Source organism: Cetorhinus maximus, chromosome 27 (assembly GCF_964194155.1).
Source record: "Cetorhinus maximus chromosome 27, sCetMax3.hap1.1, whole genome shotgun sequence".
Classification (NCBI taxonomy): Eukaryota; Metazoa; Chordata; class Chondrichthyes; order Lamniformes; family Cetorhinidae; genus Cetorhinus; species Cetorhinus maximus.
Genome location: NC_135905.1, coordinates 13,070,403 through 13,096,531, shown reverse-complemented (window position 1 = coordinate 13,096,531; position 26,129 = coordinate 13,070,403). Strand labels below are relative to the sequence as shown.

The 26,129-nt window shown below is 41.6% G+C and overlaps 1 protein-coding gene across 2 annotated transcripts in view; it reads left to right on the top strand.

Annotated features, from left to right (window-relative positions):
* The first annotated feature begins 430 nt into the window (after positions 1 to 430).
* ercc6 (excision repair cross-complementation group 6) overlaps positions 431 to 26,129 on the top strand; it is a 50,764-nt gene continuing 25,065 nt past the window's right edge. The window contains exons 1-6 of one of the 2 annotated variants that reach the window (XM_078530739.1): positions 431 to 594; positions 3,598 to 4,035; positions 5,098 to 5,218; positions 5,672 to 5,777; positions 9,153 to 9,849; positions 24,954 to 25,088. In XM_078530739.1, the coding sequence (XP_078386865.1) occupies positions 3,608 to 4,035; positions 5,098 to 5,218; positions 5,672 to 5,777; positions 9,153 to 9,849; positions 24,954 to 25,088 (1,487 nt within the window). In that variant the 5' untranslated portion in view covers positions 431 to 594; positions 3,598 to 3,607. Of the gene's footprint in view, positions 595 to 2,924; positions 4,036 to 5,097; positions 5,219 to 5,671; positions 5,778 to 9,152; positions 9,850 to 24,953; positions 25,089 to 26,129 lie in introns of those variants that run through there. The other variant, XM_078530738.1, reaches the window with a different exon arrangement.

Here is a 26,129-nt window from a genome sequence, read left to right as displayed (position 1 = left end):
CTCTCCTCCTGGTGAGGCGCTGTGTTGGGAAGATTTTTGCCCTTCCTGCGGATTGTCCTCCCCACCTGATGGTGGCGCTGCTTTGGAAGGACTCCCCCATTGCTGGTGGTGCTGCTTTGGGAGGACTCCTCCCCTCAGGCTGGTGGCGCTGTGTTTGGAGCACCCCTCCCTCTCCTGCTAGTAGCGCTGTGCTTGGAGGACTCCTCTCTCCTGTCTGGTGGACGCTGTGTTGGAAGGACTCCTCTCTCCTGCTGGTGACGCTGTGTTGGAAGGACTCCTCCCCTCCTGCTGGTGGCGCTGTGCTGAGAGGACTCCTCCGCTCCTGCTGGTGGCGCTGTTTTTGGAGGATTACTCCCCTCATGCTGGTGGCGCTGTGTTGAGAGGACTCCTCCCCTCCTGCTGGTGGCGCTGTGTTGCGAGGTCTCATCCTGTTGTTGGACGCTGGGTCCGGCCTGGAGAAGCTGTCGAGTGGGGCTTGCCGGGGAATTTGTGCCTCTCCTGGGGACAGCGGAGAATTGGGCTCGGTACCGGTGTGTGAGCGAGCAGGTGGTGAAGCTGCTGTCTGGAAGCCCCGGCTTTAGGCCACCAGATCAGGTGCAACTGTTAAACTGGGTCAGACATGGACCAGTCTGGGTTCAGGGTTAAACTGAATCAGACATGGACCAGTCTGGGTTCAGGGTTAAACTGAATCAGACATGGACCAGTCTGGGTTCAGGGTTAAACTGAATCAGACATGGACCAGTCTGGGTTCAGGGTTAAACTGGATCAGACATGGACCAGTCTGGGTTCAGGGTTAAACTGGATCAGACATGGACCAGTCTGGGTTCAGGGTTAAACTGGATCAGACATGGACCAGTCTGGGTTCAGTGTTAAACTGGGTCAGACATGGACCAGTCTGGGTTCAGGGTTAAACTGGATCAGACATGGACCAGTCTGGGTTCAGGGTTAAACTGAATCAGACATGGACCAGTCTGGGTTCAGGGTTAAACTGAATCAGACATGGACCAGTCTGGGTTCAGGGTTAAACTGGGTCAGACATGGACCAGTCTGGGTTCAGGGTTAAACTGAATCAGACATGGACCAGTCTGGGTTCAGGGTTAAACTGGATCAGACATGGACCAGTCTGGGTTCAGGGTTAAACTGGATCAGACATGGACCAGTCTGGGTTCAGTGTTAAACTGAATCAGACATGGACCAGTCTGGGTTCAGGGTTAAACTGAATCAGACATGGACCAGTCTGGGTTCAGGGTTAAACTGGATCAGACATGGACCAGTCTGGGTTCAGGGTTAAACTGGATCAGACATGGACCAGTCTGGGTTCAGGGTTAAACTGAATCAGACATGGACCAGTCTGGGTTCAGGGTTAAACTGGGTCAGACATGGACCAGTCTGGGTTCAGGGTTAAACTGAATCAGACATGGACCAGTCTGGGTTCAGGGTTAAACTGGGTCAGACATGGACCAGTCTGGGTTCAGTGTTAAACTGGGTCAGACATGGACCAGTCTGGGTTCAGGGTTAAACTGGATCAGACATGGACCAGTCTGGGTTCAGTGTTAAACTGGGTCAGACATGGACCAGTCTGGGTTCAGGGTTAAACTGAATCAGACATGGACCAGTCTGGGTTCAGGGTTAAACTGGATCAGACATGGACCAGTCTGGGTTCAGTGTTAAACTGGGTCAGACATGGACCAGTCTGGGTTCAGGGTTAAACTGAATCAGACATGGACCAGTCTGGGTTCAGGGTTAAACTGAATCAGACATGGACCAGTCTGGGTTCAGGGTTAAACTGGATCAGACATGGACCAGTCTGGGTTCAGGGTTAAACTGGGTCAGACGTGGACCAGTCTGGGTTCAGGGTTAAACTGGATCAGACATGGACCAGTCTGGGTTCAGGGTTAAACTAGGTCAGACGTGGACCAGTCTGGGTTCAGGGTTAAACTGAATCAGACATGGACCAGTCTGGGTTCAGTGTTAAACTGGATCAAACGTGGACCAGTCTGGGTTCAGGGTTAAACTGGATCAGACATGGACCAGTCTGGGTTCAGGGTTAAACTGGATTAGACGTGGACCAGTCTGGGTTCAGTGTTAAACTGTATCAATCATGGACTAGTCTGGGTTCAGGGTTAAACTGGATCAATCATGGACTAATCTGGGTTCAGGGTTAAACTGGATCAATCATGGACTAGTCTGGGTATTGTAATGAAGTAAGTTTAAAGAGGAACTGGGACTGTGTTTTCATTTCAGATTTCCAGCCTTTGCAGAATTCTTCCTCTTTGCTCATCTATTAACTGTTCTGTGTATTGCTGGTGAATGTGGAAATGGTGTTTCCTTTGATTTAAGTTTTACATACTTTATTTATAATGTCCTTGGGACATTCATATAACTCTTTTGGTAAACATGTTTTAATGAATGGAATTGGTAAACAATGATTTCAAAACTTCGATTTAAATGGCGATGTATACAGATGTGGACAACAATTATTGCACTGACTTTTGTGCACTGATTTCCAAACGATAGGTTTCAGATAATATAAACAGAAAAAATGCAGGTACAGCAACATCTGTGAAGATAAAACAGGGTTGATATTTCAGACCTTTCATTAAAACTGGATGAAATAGATTTAAGACAGTATTTTTCCACTCTGGGTGACTATAAGACTCCAGATGATATTGCAGTTTGCTATAGAATGTCATAAGTGTTCCAGATATTTGTTTTGTGCATAGAAAGAGACTAAATACAGGGAGTTAAGGAGTTAAATGTTTTCACCTGTTATGTGCAGTCCTCGCTTGTGAGTTGTGAACGGAAGTAGATTTTGGATATGAGCCCACAGGTTTATGTAATAACTCTTTTCTCATTGTTGAAAACTCCTAAATCAGTCATGCTTAGTGTTTTAATCAAAGGGTTAATTCTCTGAAGACTTGAATTGAATGCAAGGATTATAAAATACAAAATAGCTTGAAAATATATTTTATTTTATAGTTTTGGTTTGTTTGTAGTGATCTCCCCCAAATACGGCAGCTAACTTGATAATAAAAACAGAAAATGGTGGGAGTACTCAGCAGGTCAGGCAGCATCTATGGCGAGAAACAGAGTTAATTATTCAGGTCGATGACTTTTCATCAGAAATTAATAACTGGGACTAGGCAGATGAGATATGGGGAGAGCTTGAAGAGCTGGGAATGTTTACACAGGCAAAGAGAAGGCTTGGGGTAATCTTACATAAGTATTCTAAAGAGCACGGAGAAAAATAAATGCAAATGTATTTCCCACAGCTTAAAGCCCAAGGTTAACCTTAAAAACAGCAGTGGAGATTTAATGGCTTTACACAGAGAGTGGTACGGGTTCTCGATGCAAGGAGTGAAGACCAATTGTTGAACTGTGATTTGTGAGCTGAAGAGGAGATTAGATTAGGATCTGGCAAAAAAAAACCTGACAAGGTGTAAGAGAGGTGGGATAAATATTTCCTAGACATAGGCAGGCCCGATAAACCACAGTCCTATTCCCGCCTTGTACATTCCGATGTTCTTATATGATGTTTGCCCGTTCTTGTACCCCGTACTCAAGTCATGTAATTCACTCCATGTTTCCTGTTAATAGATTGCACAAAATGCCTGCCGAAGGAGTTCCTTCTGTTGATATTTCAGCAGATTGCCACAGACCAGGCGGGGTCGATTCTGCAATTCACGGCATCTCATCGGCTCCGGACACTCTTCAAGAAAATGGATTCCCTGATCATTGTTTGGATGCTTCTGCTGACAACACCCCTGACAGCAGACCATCCACTTCCGCTACTTTTCAACCTGCCGACACAAAGAGCGCTCACAAAGTCCTCCAGATTGACCGGCAGCAGATTCAGGCTGTGGAACCGAGCGCTCAGGCTTTGGAGCTGCGTGGTCTGGGAGTAGACGTCTATGACCAAGAGGTGCTGGAGCAAGGAGTTCTCCAGCAAGTGGACAGAGCTATCAATGAAGCCAGTCAGGCAGCCAAAAGAGCTGAGGCAGAGAAGGAGTACCACTCCGTTTTAGATGATCTGAGGTACTGAAGATTTTAAATGAAACTGGAATAAAGAATTTAAGTTTATGATAAAGACTTACAGCAGATACTATCACTTATATGCATAATTTAAAGTATTTTATTAATTTATATGAGATACATTGTACACGAGGCTCGACTATAAACCAGTACACTTCTTGACATTGCATTGGACATAATGGACTTCAATATTTCTGTGCCTAGAGGACACTGGCTGTGCCTTTTCGGGAGGGGATGAGCTGAGACTCCTTTCCTGACCACTTTTTCTGCCACAATACTGCTGCTGACTCTGCCCCTCCCCAAAAGCACAACAGGATTGTACCATCGGTCAGATATCCTGCCAGTCCTGCGCCTGCTAGTGATGCCTCTTGCAGCTCTGGTCCTAATGGAAGTGAAACCTGAAGAAGCTGCAGATCGGCTTCCAATGGAATTTGCCCTGAGACCAGTTGCCTCCGAAATTTTAGAACTTCCTTTGGTTAGAATGGTGCACGCTTCAAATGCAGAGCCAAGGTAGTGCTGGGAAATCTCTACCCCCATAATTGGCGCAGAAACCCCAGGGGTGTTTGCAATGGAGAGGGTATCTGCCTCCTCTGGGTAAGGATCCCTTGACACCAGGATTCAGGATGGGATTCCCCAGCCTCCACTTGGAGTGTAAACAGGGATCCCCTAGGGCTTTTGGAGTCAATGATTCCTGTCCCATTGACTGCCGTTATAAACAGTCATAGAAGCAGATCCTACCATTAGTGCAATTCAAAAGTAGGCCCTGTAAGCAAAGTTAGTGGAACTGAATGAGGTTTGGTTCAGTGTTTTAGAATTCCGTGATCGGGTTATGAGTTAGGCTGCGTAAGTCAATTTTACTGCAATTATAAATTGAAGCCCATTGCTCCTCCACTGTTGACAACCCTGAGTTATCAACTCTTCATTAGCTGCACTTTGATTTCCAAGGATTCATTCTTCACTGCAATCCTGATGGGATTCATCTTGCAGCTAGATCGTGGGCATTTTCTGCTGCAAAGCATTTCTGTTTGTGAGGCGGGTTATTCATGTGTTTACCTCTTGGTTTAGGTCCACTACCGCATGCCTGAAGCAAACAAATAAGATAATTGAGCAGTTAGCGCCTCATGCCGAATCAAGTAAAGAAGTTAACAGGAAGCTGGAATCTGTGAAAAGACAGAAAGAAAACAAGGTACCGCTCTTCTCTTTCTCTTGACGTCATGATCCTTTGAGGATTTCAATATTTTCTTGAGATTGGAAACTAATATTACTAGGGTGTTCCAGAGGGCATTTGAGGGTCAACCACATTGTTGCAGATGTGGAGTCGCGTATAGGACAGACCAGGCAAGGGCAGCAAATTTTCTTCCCTCAAGGGGAATCAGATGGGCTTTTACAACAATCTGATAGTCATAAGGTCACTATCAATGAAGATGGCAGTCTAAGTAGAGAGAAAACAACGTACCTTGCCTATGGTCAGGACATCTAAACAAGCAATGTATTGATACAGGGCTTGCCCGATCACCATATATTCTTAGTGTATTTAGTATTGTGGTTTCAGCTGACCAAGAAAAAGCCTTGTTTTTGTGGGTGTTTGTGAATATTATCCTCGCTGGTGGTTTACTTTTCTTTTATTCCTGTTCGTAAGGAGAAGCAGTTGAAAAAGATAAGGGCCAAACAGAAACGCCTCCAGGCAGTGCTCAGTGGTGCCGACATTCAGAAGCTTGAAGCTGAATTCGAGTCTTGCGATGAAGGTAAAGTGAAGGACTGGTCTCGATGCTCAAATTTAATCGCGCTGTTATAGAGTTTTGCACCTGGCAAATTTTGATCGGGCCTGCTGGTTTTTTTTTTTAAATAGATCAATAAGTTGTGAAGCTGATGTTTAAACCCAGTGCAGATATGACATTTAACCTTTTGCAATTGCCTGGGGGCTGCACTGTAACTGACAACATCTCCTTGTGATTTTAGATTTATTTTAATGAGCAGTGTTGATTGCTTACCACTTTGAACTTAATAAGCACCCTGGTTGGCATTGTCTAAAATTCTTGGAACATCCACAATTATATAGACATGGAAATGACGTCTTATGTACAGGGGTAGAATCTTTTAGTTCCATTGTGGCTAAGATGTCTTGAACTTGCTTGTTTATTTTGAAATTTGGCTTTGTCTTCCTAATATCAGCAATTAATCTCAAAAATGCAAAAATTAATAAAGCAGATATTGAAACATGCCACTAATTATGCTAAAAAAACTTGTTAAAAATAGCAACATCACACAACTAATGTCTGGATAGTGAGCTCAGTGCAGTTTTACACAGAATCTACAGGAACAGGCCCAACAGGTCTGGCCTGGTGTTTATACCTCACTCACTTCTCCTCCTATTTCGTTTACTCTGTCTCAACCTTTCAGCAAATCCTTTTTATTCTCGTTATTCTCATGTCATCATCTAGTTTCCCTTTGACAGCATCTAAGCTAATTACCTCCACCACTTCCTGTGGCAGGGGGTTCCTCCATCAAACCACTTCCTGAGTAAAGAAATTTCCCCTTATTTCCCTATTGGATTTATCGGTCTCTATTTGTATTTATGGTCCCTTGTTTTGGATTCTGCTACAAGTGGAGCGTTCCACATCTACCCTATCCAACCTGTTCATTATTTTAAAGACTTCTATCAGATTTCCTCTAAGTCTTTTCTTTTCTAAAGAAAAAAAATCACAACCTGTTCAATTTGCCATAATCTCTCAGCTCTGGTACAATCCCTTGTCAATCTATTTTCCTGTACTTTCTCCAGTGTTTCAGTATCATTGTTTACGTTTGGAGACCAGAACTGTGCATTGTACCCTAAGTGTGACCTGATCAGGAAACTATGCAACTATATAACATAACTTCTCCATTATTGAATTCTGAACCCTAGAAATGAAGCCCAGTGCCTTGTTAACATTATTAAATGCAAGTAGTCATTTGGTAGTAGAGAACTTGAGTATTGCTGGAAAAAGAGACATGCTGTCGAAGCTTTTCGTCTTACACTCATCAGGAAAATTCGCAAGAATACCAAATTGTAAAGGGAACAACAATTTATACTGCATGAGAAGAGAGTGCTGGCTAGTTGGCAAGTGGACTCTGATTAGTAGAGGCGTTCCATGGAGAATGCAATGCTTTGCTGAGCTGCAGTGCTGTTTTTAAAAGATTAGTTCACATTGGTCCAAGTCGAGTGGAATGCCTCAGGTGGTGGCTGTGGCTAAGGGCGGTGCATCCCACAAGGCGTCGAAGCAGTCGCTGGCTAAAGTCACCAAGAAACCGTCCAAGAAGCGGAGGAAATCTCGCAAGCAGAGCTATTCCACTTAACGTGTACAGGGTGCTGACCCTGGTCCGCCCTTCCACCAGGATCTCATCCAAGGCCATGAATGTTAAGAATTCCTTCGTTGTCAACATTTTCGAGCGCATCGCCTCCGAGGCCTCACACCTCAATTCACTACAACAAAGTGCTACACCATCTCGGCCAGGGAGCTCCAGAGCGCCTTCTGCCTCATGCTGCCAGGGGAACTGGCCAAACACGCCATCTCCGAAGGCACGAAAGCGGTCACCAAATACACCAACTCTGTTTAGGTCAATCATTCTAAAGATTATATCCATGATCCCTTTGCTTCTTTACTTCATTCAGATTTCTCATTCTCTAAAGTGTAGATTATCTTTCTGTTTTCCTACCAATGTGCATCACCTCACTTTATTAATGTTAAGGTTCATTTGACACTCAACTGCACAGTTTGCAAGTTTTCAAATACCTTCTTGGATGATGTAATATTATACTCCACCCTGCTCTCATGCCCACATGTCTGTCCTTGGCTTGCTGCATTGTTTCAGTGAAGCTCAACGCAATCTGGAGGAACAGCACCTCATCTTCCGACTAGGCACTTTACAGCTTTTCGGACTGGATATTGAGTTCAACAATTTTAGATCATGAACTCTCTCCTCCATCCCCACCCCCTTTCCGTTTCTTCCCCCTCCTTTTTGTTTTTTCCAATAATTTATATAGATTTTTCTTTTCCCACCTATTTCCATTATTTTTAAATGTATTTCCACCCATTGTTTATCTCTACCTTTTGGCCTTTTTAGTATTCCTTCTCCCCCATCCCACCCCCACTAGGTCTATCTGTACCTTGTTTGTCCTGCTTTCTACTCTTAATTAGCACATTCCTTTAGATAATATCACCACCTTCAACACATCTTTTCCTTTTGTCTGTGACATCTTTTGGTTATCTCCACCTATTACTGGCTTCTTGTCCCAACAACCACTCCCCCCTTAAACCAGTTTATATTTCACCCCTTTCCTATTTTTACTTAGTTCTGTTGAAGGGTCATGAGGACTCGAAACGTCAACTGTGCTCTTCTCCGCCGATGCTGCCAGACCTGCTGAGTTTTTCCAGGTATTTCTGTTTCTGTTTTTGTTTTGGATTTGCAGCATCCGCAGTTCTTTGCTTTTATATATATGTAATATTCTTCCTCAGTGTTAGCTTTAGCTCACTGTTTGGCGAATTTTGATATTGAGCTACTTACTTATTCGTAGGTGCAAATCATCCATGTAAGTTATGTATAATTATGGTCTAACCACTGATCTTGTGGGATCACAAACCACAGCAGTACCTTGTCAAGCATACCCATGGACGAACACATGAAAGTCCATGGTCGCCAATGCCCTCTTAGGGCATGGTACCTGAAGAGAGAGAGGAGCCTTTAACTAACACTTGTTCATTGGTGCATTGTTCCTGTGCTCTATTCAAAGCACAAAAAATGCTTCATTTCCAACTCTAACATCTCACAATAAAACAAAAATGTAATGTATTAATGAGCTGCTAATTGGAAGTGGGTGTGATAGATTGAAATGGGGGAATGCACTCTGAAGATTTCGTATTATATACATCCACATTTATGGATGAAATTCCTACAAGAAAGGTGAACAGTTGTACATCTGTAAACAGTTGAGAGTATCCCTAATGCACAGTACTTGCTATTGTAGTTGATACTTTTTCATGTTATAAAATCACATTCCTGTGTGCACTATACAGGAAATATTTATGACATAAGCAGGTAAATTGTTGTTAGATTTGATGGCATCCTGTTGGTGTCCTTGCCAGAACCAGGTCCTTCATCGTTGGGAAGTATGTTGATGCCAGTGCAGGAAACAGAATGGGAGCATTTAATCCGTACAGGACAGATGACACCTTTTGGCACCAAAATACCACAGAAAGAAACGAAAAAGGAGCCTCGCAAGATCATGCTGAATGAGGCGTCAGACTTTGAGAAGTACCTGGCTGATCAGGCAAAGATGTCTGCAATACGGAGAAAATCTTTTACTAAAGGAGCTAAGAAGAGAAAAGCAGCAGGCCAGGCCAAAGCTGAGACCTCAGATAACAAAACTCAAAATCTAAAAGTTAGCCACAAGAAAAATGGCAGTGTATCAAGAACGGACCGAAAACTGAAAAAGCATTTGCAGAAACTGCAGCACAAAACTCTTGAGATTAAATTTAAAGCAAGAGTTCCAGCAGAGAAGATCTCCCTGCAAGAACGAGCGAGAGGGCGAGAAGACAAAGGCTCAGACAGTGAAGAGTCCCTCTTCGTGCCCGATGAGGAGTTGCTTTACCCAGATGAAAACAGTGATAGTGACGTTGAATTTTTGGATAACGGCAGGTTTAAGAAAGCACCAAAAAAACAACGAAAACCGAACTACTCGACTGAAGCTTTCTCATCAAGCTCAGGGGAGGATGAATCAAGATGCAAGATAAAAGCACACAAGGATGATGGAAATGAAGAGCTATACAGGAAAAGATTAAGGTAAATGAATTTAATTTTACAATATGGGGTCTACTCCAGTTAATACATCTCAGAATTAAATATTGATTTAATCGTTGTTGTGTTAGCCGTGCCTTAGTTTGTCACACTCTGGCCTCTGAGTCACAAAGTTCAGGGTTCAAGTCCCGCCCCAGGACCTGAGCACAAAAATCAAAGCTGCCACTCCAGTGCTGATGGAGTGCTGAACTGTCAGAAGTGCCACCAAGGTGCTATCTTCCTGCTTGGGTGGATGCAAAAAATCCCATGCCACTGTTTCGAAGAACTGCAGGGGAGTTCTCCCTGATGCCTTGACCAATATTTTTTGCTCAATCAACACCACAAAAACAGATAATCTGATCATTGTCACATTGCTGTTTCTGGGAGTTTGCTGTTCTTATATTGATTGCTGCATTTCATACATTACAACAGTGACCACACTACAAAAGAAAGCACTTCATTGGCTATAAAGTGCTTTGAGACGTCCAATGATCCTGAAAAACTATATAAATGCAAGTCTTTTCTTTATTTAATGGCTAAAGTGATTGAAGACTTGAGAAATGTGTTAATACATTAAAGAGAAGCGAATTAGGGGGAGTGATTTCAATCTAAAAAAACTCCCCTCAATGCCAAATACAGATTATAAATAAAGCCTACGGTATCTGTTAGCATTTCTGTATTTCTTTGGTCAATTTAAGCTGCTCAGTCATTTATCACTACGTTTTTATGTGACTTCCACTGCCAATAAGTTTCTCATTTCCTGTTGATGTACAACGCGGTAAAAATTGAATTGACAAACTATGTAGCGCCTCCAATTTCTTCAGGCCAAAATAACTTGAACTCACTCAATTGATGGTACAGCTTGAGCCAAATGGTGCCTGGTAGGCAGAAACATCACAATTCCAAAAACAAAAAAGGTTTATTATTTCTCGCATGTTCCATTCTTTGAGTTTTGTGGGGCAGGCAGTCTGCTAGCCAGAATGGAATCGTTTTGCGAACGTTATGTGGTTGTAGCCATAATTGAGTTGAACATGTATCAGAATATTTCCTGATCCCGGATATTTATCCTGACATTTCCAAAAAGCACTAAACGTTTTGTGCCAGCTGTGATTCTGCTCACAATTTGTGAAACTTCTCCTCAAATGTTAGATTTTTTTTTACCCCTGAACAAATATATTTTCTCTCACACCCCGCAGTATTTTGTCTCTTTAAAGCATCACAGAGATTATTAGTCTGTTATAAAAATAAATTTGCCCTTTTCCATGTTGCCACTGTTATGTTACATGCATCCCAGCATATCTTTCATCACTCAGTACCTATATCTTCTGTCCCACTAGTAATCTGAGACACAGTGTATGCCCCTAGTTAACTCTGCTGTCTAGAGTGTCACCAGTCTTTTGTTGAACAGGATTCCTAGGTAGATTCCACGTGGCACAGGATAAAGTTATAAGGAGAGTCTAGAAAAACCTAGGTTTTACAGCGTGCAAAGGAAGGATTTGTGAGGTGATTTTTATAGAGATGTGTAAGATACTTAAGCGATTTAAGTGTAATGAACCCGAATATCATTTAAATAGTGAGAGGAGGACATGAGACTCAGGTTGAAACAAATGAAAGATGAATGTAGGATTGATGTGAGTAATTTGTGACATGATATCACTTTCTACCACGGGGCTTTTCCTCATGCCCGGTCTGGGCCTGTTGTAAACTCTCTGTGTACAACACAGGAGTTTGATCAGTATCATATGATCAATACCGACAATGGGGAAATGGTTAAAAGCTTGGGTTTTGATTAAATTCATAAACTTATGCTTTATTCTCATCAGAGTTTTACAACTCCTTCTCATCACAATGCCAGTTCTTAATTCCCACTCCAACACAGGAAATGTTAGTGTTACAAACAGTTACCCACCTTTTACAACACAATTCCATTAAGCATGAGCCTATTTTTGAATGGTTTCGAGCACTGATCATTTTCTAATCTCATAAAACCTATCTTTGCACATCAGTAAGTGACAAAAATCTATTAGAAAGAAATTGCAGTTATATGTAACCTCATTATCAAGAAAGCTCAGAAAACTTCACAACCAATGGATTACTCTGGATACAATTGCTGTTAACTAAGCAAATGAAGTGGCCAGTTGCACACAGAAAATTCTACAAAATGCAAATGAAACTAATAATTCAGCAATTTTTTTGTGTTAAAATTGGCATTTTGTTTAAGTAATGTCTATCAAAAGAGCCTTAAAATTCATGTTACGTTAAAGCCTGATCCCAATAACATGGTTTTATCTGCTGTGTGTTGCCATTATGCAATCAACAATAGACCGGTAGGGATCAGCCACATTTCAAGCGTACCTTCCAGCCAACAAGATACATAACTGAATAAATGAAAATAAACATATTTTCCAATAGGCTATTTGGTCTGAAAATGAAAGTCGAACCTTTTGTGCTAGTTCAACATCCTTAGTGGAAGAAATTGCAAGGAGGAGCATTTCAGCACTTTCCGTACAAAGTTTTCACATGAGACGCTGCAGGGAAGTACTTGGGGATTAGAAAGTCAGATCTGATCAAAGGCTCCCAAATGTGATTCAAAATTGTGCCGTTTAATCGCTGATGTCAACCTTTTCTATGACTTTAATTGCACCATTATATTGTGTGCCACACCACTAGCTTCTCTCCTTTTGCGTAGAACCCATTAAAATTTGTGGGCATTAATAAAACCGAGTCTATGATAAGTGCTTGAATCAAGAATCCATTCCTACAATTGAAGCAACTTGGTGCATCTATACAAGTATAAGAAGTTTTTCCGTGTTCATTCAATTCAAAAGTGAATAATAGAAAACTTCCTTTCGCGTAAACAGGGTATTTCTTTCAGAACGTGAAACCTGAATATTCCCATTTCAGGAAACCCAAAAGTAGTACTCTTTCCCCTCCAGATGGAGAAAGTGTTTGTTCAATTTCAGTGCTGTGACTGGTTATCCATTATAAGTTTCCATTACATTCACTCAGAATCTTGACTTTAGAACTTTAATTTCATCCTTTGACTGAACTTAGAGTTTTCCACAGCTGCTGCAGGAATGGCAGCTATAACTAGAAACTGTTCGACATGCACTTTAATCAGTACATTTTATACAAGTACGTTTAAATAATAATTTGACATTAACATTGAACTGTGAACGGGCCAAAGAATCATTGCCGGTTTTGAGACACCCTACCCGTGTATGAAATTATATAGTATTATTTCTAGATAACACATGGGGCAGAATTTTTCATCCTGCAGGCATGTGCGTGCCCAACCTGATTGGGAGTGACATAGTGCGCAATGACATCGGGCGAGCATTCTGACGCTATCACGCATTCCCACGATCTTTCAGCTGGTGGGCGTGCGTGAGAGGTGGCAGCACGCCCACCGACGATTAAGAGGCCTATTAAGGCTCATAAGCAATTAATTAATTAATTTGCATTTTTTGCTACCCGCTCAACCATTCGGTTGGCGGGCGAGCGAACAGGCCAGGCGGCCTTTGCATTTTTTGTGGTACCTCATCCACAGGCGGAGCGAGGATTCCGTAATTAATTAAATTTCCATAATTAATTTAAAAGTATAAGAATGTTTGGGCAGGATTTTAATAATCACCACGTAATGGTGTGTGAGCCCGCTGTGCAGGCATTTTCCCGGATTTTTAACACCTCTGATTTTGTTTTCAAAAATCTTCAGCTCCCTGAGGCAGCTCTGTGCCTTCAGGAAGCTCTCAGTGAGCGCACCCCCTGCGCACATGCGCAAACTTCAGCGCTTGCACTCCCCCTGCCCCCACTCTAGCAGCGCTGAGGCTCCCAGCACGCGTTTCATGCGAGCTGGCCGTTAATTGGCCAGCCAGTGTGAAATTGTGGCTGGGGCCAGATTGCGGGACCGGTGGACCGTTTCACGGTCGCTCTGAGGCCCGCCCGCCAGACGAGGGGTAAATCCTCCCCGTGATGATTTAGGAAGTAGGATGTATGAGCATAGCTTTGCAGTACGCACTGAGAAGTTGGGAAGTGCAACACTGTGGTGCTGCAGCATGACTATTGGTGGGAAGGTATAATTACAGTTTGACAAGTTTACATAGGCAGTTTCTATTATAGGGATTAGGAATTTATAATAAAAGTTAACACAAAAGAGTGGCAAATAAAATGACAATAGGAACTGAGGATGTATGGTGGTGCACTCAAGCATAAGATTTTTAACATATTAGAAGTATAGATATAGTTGCTTGGTAGTACAGAACTTGAGTATTGCCAAAGAAAAAGAGCTGAAACTTTTCCGTCTTGCACTCATTAGGACAGACACAAGAATGCCAAATCTCAAAAGGAGCAACAATTTATACTGCATGCGAAAAGGGGTGCTGATTGGTTGGCAAGTTGGCTCTGAAGATCTTGCCATGGACTGCACCAGGGAGCTATTGTTCCCCCATGCTTTTGTTCATTCAAAAAAGATTCAATGTCTGGGCATGTCCCTTTAGCCTGCAGAGGACAACTCCTTGCATATGAATATATGTAGCTTCGAGCAAGCATAAGTCAGCTAGCTACGTTGCAAGTCCGACTGATGATAAGTTAGTTTTTTGTGTAATTCTTAACATACTTGGGATTATTCAGCAAGTGCCCAAACGCAGAATCACACCTAACGTTAGCTGTTACGATCTGAGTTTTGAAAGTATGGATTGATTGAGTGCAGTCAGTACTCCGCCTATTGTGCACAGCCAAAGGGACGTGCTGTTTGATACGATCCACTAGTTGTTGGGTTGTATGGCCTACGTACTCCGACACTGAAATTCATATGCCACATTACTTATTTGTGTGGTAGGCAGAACGTCTTTTTGGCTCGTGGCAGCATTCTGTTAGTGGAGAACACCACTCATGTTGCCACTGCATAGAAGCAGCGTAAAACATCCAACTTCCTCTTGCTCAAACTTTTCAGGTATTTTACAAATATAGATTTGGATTTTTTTTTAATGTTCAGTTAAAAGTCCATCCTGTTCGCAGCAGGCGCTAGAGGCTTGAATAGCTACTCATTCTGATTCAAACCTTATGGCAAGGCTGTTGACAGCAGGCACAACTACCTGAGATTTTTATAAGCCAATGAGTGCTGCGATACAAGCACTTCAATTTTGCAACACTTGACAAAAGTATAATGTCCAGTCCCCCTGAAGTTTGTGACAGTGTATTAAAATAAGAGCTGCAAAAGATGGCATATTTTGCTACTGCTGTGAAATATCACTGTGAAAGGATGAGGCAGGCTCATCGGTGTCCCTAATGTAAAGCAACTTTCACAGCTCAGCAAATAGGCTAAACCAAACTAAATGGAATCTAATGTAATTTAGAAAGTGGAGCTACATTGGAAGCAAATACTGTCAGTCTGAATAAAATGCACTGTTTTAACTGTCACTTTGCTTTGTCTTTTATGTACTCTAATTAAGACGCTGTTTATCCTGTTAAAAGCACACAAAAACAGGGAATAATAGATAAGAAATGGGTTTCAGTTTTAACTTTTCAAGTAATTTTGCAAAAATACTTTTGATGATGTAGCAATTACAGTCAGCCGTTGGTAATTCAGAGGTTCTTTTTGCTGAAAAAATTCCAAATTACCCAGTTGTTCAAATTAAATAATTTGAGTAAAACAGCACAAGGTGGTTTTTTTGCAGAATTTCAACTAAATTGACAATTTGAATTAAGCAACTTTGAATTAAAACTATTTTCTACTGTATTATAACTATCCTATAAATTCTGTATATTTTTACTGATTTTGTTTTAAACTTAAGAGCTGTAGACTGAATCCCGATTATTATTTGTAAGACTAAATTTCAAATTTTAAATAAACTTCTTGCAAAGAATGAACATTAAATAAACATTGGCATCTACTTTAAATAAAAGATGCTGCCTTCAGTGGCTGAGAGAGAGAAAAAAGTTTTTGATCTTCCATGAACCTAATTACATATAAATTAACTCATGGCTTGTGACTTGGAGTCCGAAATAAATGGCTTGCAAACTTCTCTGTGTGGAAGACCACCTGTAAATATCAGCACATTGTAAAGACTCTGTCAGGCACTCAGAGGAAAACAGTGCTATCGTGGCAATAGTATGCAAGAAACAGAAATGATGTGTTAAATAAACAATCAGCAATCCAAATCCTTAAGAGACTGTCCTCTCTAAGTTGGAAATCTGACAACTCCCAAGACGCTTTGTCCTAAAGTCCTGCAATGTGATTTAAGGTTTCGACCAGTTGTTTGAAATAGTCATTTTTGAAGTATATGAATGGTTGTGTAATTACAATATGTAGCATCATATTTCTGATCATCGTTGATATGCCATTTGGATTTCTGCCCGGTTCAGCTGCCTCTTTAGATTACAAGTAGCATGACAGCTATAGGGGCTGTATTTTTTTCAAACAAGGAAAAAGTCAAATCTGGGTGACATCTGTTGGAGACAGACTGCAGATTGAGAAAGGAATTCAGTCTTATGCAGCAGTGGCTTCTAGTGGCAGAGCACACACAGCACGACCAGCAGCCTTCCTGAGTACTGCGTACGTTAGTTATAAATAAATGATAGTTCATAGCAGTAATTATCATAATGAATGATTATTATTTGTGTAAAAATAGCTGCAAGTGATTATAAATTATGATTCTGTGCAGTTTTCAACCTTTTCTTTAAATCCGTATTATTGTGGAAGTTGCATTCTCGTTTCCACTGAAACTTCTCATTTAAAGCAGGTGTCTCTTCTGCCATGTTATTTAACAAAGAGAAGCTTTGCTTTTTAAGCAGAAGTTTGTGCCCGTTTTCTCAGAGCACTGTATACCGCTAGGTATGACCCCATCATATCTTTCATTGCAGCTGGACCTAGATCAGCACAGAAACAGGTTCGACTGAATGAACTCAGGGAAGCTCTACCACAAACTTGTAAACAATTTTTTTTAAGTAATAGTGTTACAATGGATGGTGACGTGCATTGAATTAAAAGTGCAGAAGAAAGTTAATTTTGGCCATGTGTTGTTTGTTCCATTTCCATGAATTATTAAATTCAGGGTTATTCTTGTGCAACATTTGATGCAGAGATGGATTTTGTTATCAAATAAATGCATTTTTTAAAATATTCCTTTCATGGGATGTGGGCATCGCTGGCTAGGCCAGCATTTATTGCCCATCCCTAACTGCCTTTGAGAAGGTGGTGGTGCGTTACCTTCTTGATCTGCTGCAGTCCATGTGGTGTAGGTACATGCACAGTGCTGTTAGGGAGGGAGTTCCAGGATTTTGACCCAGCGACAGTGAAGGAGCAGCGATATAGTTCAAAGTCAGGATGGCGTGTGGCTTGGAGGGGAACTTGCATGTGGTGGTGTTCCCATGCACCTGCTGCCCTTGTCTTTCTAGGTGGTAGAGGGCGCAGGTTTGGAAGGTGCTGTCGAAGGACCTTGGTGAGGTTGCTGCAATACATCTTGTAGATGGTACACACTGCTGCCACTATGCCTTGGTGGCGGAGGGAGTGAACGATTAAGGTGGTAGGGCGCCAATCAAGCAGCATGTTTTGTCTGGGGTGGTGTCGAGCTTCTTGAGTGTTGATGGAGCGGCACTCATCCAGGCAAGTGGAAAGTACTCCCTCACACTCCTGACTTGTGCCTTTGTAGATAGCAGACAGGCTATGGGGAGTCAGGAGGTAAGTTAATCCCCACAGAATTCCCAGCCTCTTAACTGCTGTTGTAGCCACACTATTTATATGGCTGGTCCAGTTTTTGGTTTAGTGGAGGATTCAGCAATGATAATGCCATTAATGTTAAGGGGAGATTGTACGATTCCCTCTTGTTGGTGATGGTCATTGCCTGGCACTTGTGTGACATGAATGTTAAATGCCACTTATCAGCCCAAGTTTGAATATTGTCCAGATCTTGCTGCATATATGGGTATGGACTGCTTCAATGTCTAAGGAGTCACGAATGGTGCTGAACATTGTGCAATCATCAGCGAACATCCCAACTTCTGACTTTATGATGGAGGGAAGGTCATTAATGAAGCAGCTGAAGATGGTTGGGCCTAGGACACTACCCTGAGGAACTCCTGCAATGATGTCCTGAGACTGATATGATTGACCTCCAACAACCACAACCATCTTCCTTTGTGCTGGATATGACTCCAACCAGCAGAGAGTTTTCCCCTGACTCCCATGTTTCCAGTTTTGCTAAGGCTCCTTTATGCCACACTCGGTCAAATGCTGCCTTGATGTCAAGGGCAGTCACTCTCACCTCTTAACCCATCAGCTCTTTTGTCCATGTTTGGACCAAGGCCGGAATGAGGTCAGGAGCTGAGTGACCCTGGCAGAACTCAAGCTAAGCGTCAGTGCACAGGTTATTGCTGAGTAAGTTCCACTTAATAGCACTGTCAACGATCCCTTTGCTGATGATCGAGAGTAGACAGATGGGGTGGTAATTGGCTGGCTTGGATTTGTCTTGCTTTTTGTGGACAGGACTCGCAAAAAGCATGAGGGCCAGATTTAGCTTGGTGAATGTGGTATGGTTATACTGATTGACACTCCAAATCACATTTGCTGTTACTGCCTAATCAATGATTTGTCTGCAAAAAAATGTGATGTCCCCATATACTAACAGGAGCAAAGAGCAGCACCGTTAATATACATAATATGGTATTGATGTACATGTACTGTACTTATATGGCATATTATAATATTTATATATATATATTCCATTAATGTGTGTCCATATTACCGCGTTCTCCTTTAGAAGTGGCTTAAACTTTTACTACTCAAATGGGGAAAGAACTGATTCAAGCAAAAAGCAGATTATTACTTAGTTGTAAGAACAGTTTGAAACAGCATTCAAAGGTTCTCTGCTCCCTTGAAAGTGTTAGAACACTGAGTTTTTATCACAGGAAACTAGTTGCCCCCTTTGTTCTACCAATGAAAAAAACCTTTAGTTATGTAAAATGCCAGGTATGGGTTTTGGGTTTCTCAAGCTTCTGCACTTTTCCCGTGTGACTAATTCAATTCATGTTTTCAGCATTCTGATTTTTTCTAATAGAGTACATTCCCTTTATTTGAATTTTTTTTTTTTTACCTCAAACTAATTATGCAGAAAGTGTTTGCGAAAGCTTAAAACTGGTGAGGGTGCATGTTTGTTGAAATGGCCGAACTGGGAATTGGACAAGGGAAGCTCTCTTAAACTCTCTATGCGCACCTTTAATTTCTTACTCAGATGTATAATTAGCTTTATCAACCTTAATTTGCGAGATGATACCACCACCAATAAATGCATGTATTATGACAGTTAAGACACATCAATTAAACCCACTCAGTTATGCCATAAAAGTAAGATGGCGCACCAATTGCATTGAATAACCTAATATACTGAATTAGATAAGTCAGCTGAGAATGCTGTGTTGTTTTAAATGGATGAGATATTGCTTATACACACTAGCAATATTAAAAACACAGTATGGAACCAGCAAATATAACACTTAAGAAATCAAATTCCAGTTCTTATTATCCTTTTATAGTGGAGCAGTTTCTACTTATGAATGTTAGAATATTATACTCTAAAAGGAACAGAAAATGCAAATGAAACTGCCTTCACTGCTCTGAAGTCTACCCTTATTGGTCTTCCAGGACTGTGAAAGTGTTTGTGTAAAAAGGATACAAGCTCTGTTTGCTTCTTCATTACGATCAGTAACCAAGTATTGTAGAGTGCAATTATATTTAGAAAAAAATTCTGAGTGTCAAATTTATTTCCTACGATTTATGTTCAGCTTCTCATTGCTGTGGCTTGCAGCTCTTTTACTTTCTTCAGCTAAGGGTGTACCACCAGAGATCAATTGTGAACAGCTTCACAGCAGAATGTAGATGTTATACCTTGAGTACAGGATTGCTCCTTGCCAACTTTGCTTCTCCTTCCCAACACAGCAAGCCTACAATCCTGAGGATGGGTGAGGCATTCACTGTATAAAGACACTAAAGAACTGAAAGACACCATTAGGTTCAACAAATCCGTTGTTTTTGATAGATTGACTCCATTTATTGGCATTTTCACAATACCCTCAATCATCACATGCTCCACGTGCATCTAATTGTCTCTCATTCGTGACAATTATGCAAGGTTGGGATTTGTACTTATTGATATGTTCATGTAATGTGGGCAAGCAGTTATTAACCATGCTTAATTGCTCTGGAGAAACTGGTGTTGAGCTGCCTTCATGAACCACTGCGGTCCATGTGCTGTAAGGCCTCCCAGAGTGCTGTGAGGAGGGCAATGCCAGGATTTTGACCCTGTACCAATGAGTGAACAACGATTTATTTCCAAGTCAGGATGGTGTGTGACTTGAAGGGCTACTTGCAGGTGTTCCCATATGCCTGCTGCTATTGTCCTAGGTAGTCGCGGTCATGGGTTTGGGAGGTGCTGCCAAAGAACCCTTGGCAACTTGCTGCAGTGCATCTTGTAAGCGTTAGACACTGTAGCCATGGCGTGCCATTGGTGGAGAGAATGAATGTTTAGAGTGTTGGGAGGTGTGGGCTGCTTTGTCCTGGATGATGTCGAGCTTCTTGATTATTGTTTGAGCTGCACTCATCCAGGTAAGTGGAGAGTATTCCAACATGCTCCTGATTTGTGCCTTGTACATGGTGGATGGGCTTTGGTGTAGAATTACCAGCCTCTCACCTGATCCTGTAACTGTGGCAGTTATATGCCTGGTCCTAATTAAGTTACTGGTCAATGATAACTCTCAGAATGTTAATGATGGGGAATTTGGGGATGGTAATGTTGTTGAAAGTCAAAGGAAGATGGTTAGATTCTCTCTTAGAGATGGTCATTGCCTGGAACTTGATTGGCGCAAATGTTACTTGCCACTTATCAGTCCAAGCCTGAATGTACTTCAGGTCTTGCTACATGTAGGGTCAGACTGTTTTATTATCTGAGGAGTAATGAATGGAACTGAATGCTGTGCAATCATAGATGAACATCCTCACTTCGGCCCTTATGATGGAATAAAAGTCCTTAATAAAACAGCTGAAGATGGTTGGGCCGAGAATTCTTCCCTGAGGAAAAGCCTACAGTGATCTTTTTGTTTATATTCATTCACGGAATGTGGGTTTCGCAGGCTAGGCCAGCATTTATTGCCCGTCACTAATTGCCCTTGAGAAGGTGGTGGCAAGCTACCTTCCTGAACCACTGCAGCCCATGTGGTGTAGGCGCACCCACAGTGCTGTCAGGGAGGGAGTTCCAGGTTTTTGACCCAGCAACAGTGAAGGAACATAGATATGTTTCCAAGTATGGTGATTGGTTTGGGGTGGGGGGTGACTTTGGGGAGTCAGGAGGTGAGTTATTCACCGCAGAAGTCCTAGTCTCTGACCTGCTGTTGTAACCACAGCATTTATATGGCTATTCCAGTTTATTTTCTGGTCAATAGTAACCCCCAGGTTGTTGTTAGTGAGGAATTCAGTGATGGTAATGCCATTGAATGTCATGGGGCAATGGTTAGATTTTGTCTTGTTGGAGATGGTCATTGCCTGGCACTTGTGTGGCAGGAATGTCCTGGAGCTGAGATGATTGGCCTCTAGCGACCACAACCATCTTCCTTTTGTGCTGTGTATAACTTCAGACAATGGAGAATTTTCCCCCTTATTCTCATTGACTTCAATTTTGCTAGGGCGCCTTGATGTCAAAGGCATTCACTCTCACATCTCCTCTTTAATTCAGTTCCTCTGTCCATGTTTAAACCAAGGCTTTAATGAGGTCTGAAGCTGAGTTGTCCTGTTGGGATCCAAACCGAGCACCGATGAACAGGATATTGGTGAGTAAGTGCTTATTGAGAACACTGTAAACACCTTCCATCGCCATGGCTGATGATTGAGAGTAGGGCAGGTCATACCTAGGCAATTTTGGGCTGTTATACTGAAACAGCTTGGCTAGAGGTGTGACTAATTCTGCATGTGCTTTTGTCTTGTCCAGTGCCTACATTGACATCTGGTGGTCTGCTTAGTTTTATTTATTCTTATGATTTTGTAGTAGTTTGATACAATTAACTGGCTTGCTGGGACATTTTTATCATCACCAGGAATTAAATCAGGTTAAGAATTAAGCATTCTCCCAAAACACAAGAAGGCCACACTAATTTTATGAAATTATTATGATCCACCCTTGCAAAGTCTTATTCTTGCCAATGTACTATAAAATCAAGTGTAAAGGTCAACTGTTAGTTGACTAATTGAAGGTTGACAGATTTACTGGTACCCTTTATGACCAGATGAACAATATTACTGGAGCCTGAAATGCCATTTAAAATCCAAAGCAGGTGCCCTTTTCCAATCTTCATCAAGAACATGTCCAGGGACTTTATTTTCATCACTTCCTTTCAACAGTAGTCAGAAAACTCCATTGTTACTTGGTTTTAAATCTGTCCTTACCACCCTCTCATGAAAGCGCTCTTTCAAGCATGGCTCCCTTTCTGTCTACGGAGACCCGTTTCAGATCTGTTTTTCTCTCAGGCTGTTCTTTTCCAGCATTTTCTTCCATTAGCACCTCTAAACCTCTATCGTTCTTCTGCTGTTTTCTCCCATTCTCATTTCACTAGGCCCCATCCCATTTTAGGACTGTTCTATTTTCTTTCGTTCTAATGCATATCATAGCCTGACTGAGGGCCTTTGTCTATCACTCATCATTTTCCATCTCTTTCTTCCTCTTTACGAGTTTACAGACTATTAGTATCACTGTGTTTATGACCTTCACCTGCCTTTTCCCCTCGTTACTTCCAACAGTTTGATAAAGGTTCTGTCCATCATTTTCTCAAAACACTAGTGTGTCTTCTGCCTCTAGCTGCTGACAGATTGGCCACCTGTTTTCTATCATATTCTGTGTTAGACACAGGTTTCTGTAATTCGTGATTTTTCTTTACTACTTACTTTTGTTTGTAAATTAAATTTACAGCATCAACCATAACTAGTTGATTTACATATTGAGAATGCTGCTGCTTTCCCCTGATGCCCACCTAACAAACCAGAGACGGAAAGGTGACAGAAACCCAATCCCTCATTTCCATATTACAAACGTAACTTGATATGAGGGGAATCAAACTCTCTGCAGTTCAGAGCTGTTTAAATGACCTGCAACTAAACATTGTTTAGCCTTTGCACCAAGCCTGTGGTAACTTAAAGCATTCTCTTTGATTGGAACAGCCTAACCTGGCTGATAGAGATTGTAGCTGGAGGCTAGTAAAATTCAGACAACTAGTGTTTGGAAATATATTTTTATGGGTAAGAGTAAGCAGAATTGTCAAGGCCTAAACAGGAATAAAATTCAGATCAAGTTCAGTAGAACCGTGATTAGATAACAATTCTATGTCCATCATTCGTCCATCTATCGATTTTATCTATCCAGGGCTAAACAATTTCAGAATCCTTCGAATTTGATTTTGCGACTTCTCTTGAGGTACCAGCACTTGGTATCCCTTTATAAATTTATATAGCAGTCATTCCACAGGTTAGGTGGATTAAGATTGCTGTTCTTAGTTTTTCACATTGTCTTACTTTGAACTTTGTGTTGCATCCTATAAATCTGAATCCAGCTGTTTATGGTGGGTACCTATTAAAAAGTCAGTCTATATGGTTGCTGCTATACTTGATTGTTTCTTGCACTTGTGAAAATTTAGTGTGGCTTTGTGTTCAGTGGATTTTATTTTTATTAGCACTGCCCTAGTGAGTTTGAAGATGCCATGAGCTATATGTTTCCCCACTGTAGCTTTGTTCCTTTTGTGCTTACTCTTGCCTTTTACCTGTCAATCACTCTGCCTGACTGTCAGTTTTTTTATCCTGGTGTATTTATCTCTACATTCATTGTGTCCCTATGATACTACCACGTAAGTCTTTCCTGTGCCATTTTTCATCCATCATAATTGATTTCTGTACTATTGAATTTTCATAAGTTTTGATCATAGTATATTACTTCACTAAAACAATTAGAAAGTGCATTACTTATGATTATTGTGCAATGCAAATAAGATCTTGGACTTTCTCCACAATCCATAGTGTCACTCTCAAACAGTAACTTTTAATGAAAATGAGAAAGTAAGGCAGGAAGGTTAAGGATTAATTCAGTGTAAACGTGCTGTTTGCCTTCCATCGCAGCCAGCAAAGCACAATGTAGGTGAACTTAAAATAAAATATGCATTTGATAGGAATGCATCTTTCAGCTCCAACACTGAGAAATCATTTTGGGTCACCAGCCCCAGCAGGGAGCAACAGAATCTGCTCCAGGAAAACCATGCAGATTTTGGGATATCCAGGTACACAACACTTTTGTTCAGTGTTGTCTGTAAATTGCCATTCAAGCCTTTGCAAGGCAATAGAAACCCAACTTGCTGATGCGCTGAGGTTTCTTAAATGCCAGCGTGTGTAGTACTTTGTCTTTCATCATTTCCTGTTTATAGATGTTTAGAACATTTCCTGATGCAATACTCTGAGGGAATCCCTAAGTCCTTAGTAAATATTACAAGCTTGTTAAAATAGCACTGTTGATTTTTTTATGCAGCCTATTAATGGGGCAGTAACTTTAGAATAGATCATCTTTAATGCTAGGACACTATGAACGTTGAAATAAGGTCTGCAGCTAGCAATGGAAGCGTCTTCTAAACCTCAGTTGAAACTGTGTAGAACTGCTTAACAATGATCCATTTTTTGATGGTGGACACAGTTTATAGTTGCGTAAAAGATGTGTGAAAGGATCAAGTTAACACTGATCTGGATGTGAGCCTCTTGCATTCACTGTTTTAGAAACCTGGCAGCCAATTTATGCACAGCAATCTCCCACAAAGAGCAGTGCGATAATGGCCAAACCATTTGTTTGTGATGTTGGTTCAGGGGTAAATATTGGTCAGTAAAACAAAGCTATCTATGGAACATGGTTAGCTGGTTTCCCCCAGCCTAACGGGAATGAAGGATGGTATCGTTATTTTTAAGTTGCCTTGCTGCTTTTGTTTGGGATGTGACCTTATCAGCAGCACGTGACATGCCGTGAACTGAAAGTGGCATCGCTATACTGTTAAATTCCACCTTATTTCTGTGTGTTAACATAACCTAACTGGTCACCACATAGGAGATGGAAAAGGAACCGGCTTCTGGAAAAGGAAGAACGACGAGCTAACGGTGAAGGTGCTGCATCTGATGAAAGCGACGCAGAGTTTGATGAAGGATTCAAGGTGCCAGGCTTCTTTTGGAGAAAGTTATACAAGTATGTAAAGACACAAAAGGATGACTCTCACATTATAAATCGAGTTGCCAGGAGGGGGATGATGGGTGGGTGCAGTTGGTTGATGGTGGCGAGGTGAGGCTTGGAGCTGGTGGTGCATCTTTCCAGAACTGGAAATGCCTCTTCACATGGTGGGTTCTTTCTCTACCTCTGGCTAAGAAGCACCAGCTAGTGTAAAAGTAACCAGTGCCGCCGGGCTAACATGGGAATATGTGCCTCCTCCCCTTTTAGGTACCATACCCGAAGAGGGCATTGGCGACCATGGATTGGTCCATGATTATGCTTGGCAAAGTATTGCAATGATTTGCCATTGCTTTCTGCAGCATGGCTGACCAGGAAACTCTCCCACTCTTACCTCCTGCCATCAGGTGTTTTGGAAGGATTTACAGGGGATAAGCAACCTGTTTGGCCAAGCATGAATGCATCTTCCATGGCCATGTCTTGGAGTGGGACTTGAACCTGGTGCTTCTGGTAGAGACTAGAGGTAGGGACGCTACCCAATGTGCCACAAAAGCTCGTTTGGAAAGTGTTAGGTGCTGCAAAACAAATTATTAGAACATGCGGACTACACATTTGCATAGTAGAAGTTATAGAGCCAGAGCCTGAATTTTATTTGAGTTAATTAGTTTGAATATCCATTTGCTTACTTATTGGCATTTGTCATGCGGCGAGGTAAACTGATGCATAAATTTCAGTTTTCAGTTGGACAGTTTTCAATGCTATCACTTTGTGTCGCTGTGGGAAAGAGTATTGCACACTTCTGTATTTTCCTTGCCCATTTTATTGACTGCTAAAACAATTAATAACCATTTCTGAGTGGAATAGAAATGGATCATGCAGCATTTAGTAATTTGGTTGAAAAATTCAGTGCCGGCTTTTAAAATCTATTAAGCAATGTATAGTTTGTAAGAAATAATTGCTCGCAGAACATTATAGGATTCATTGCTTACTTTGAAATATTGACAAAAAATAAATTATTAAATCGATAGTATACGGAACAAAAAGTGCTGTATAATGTATTTT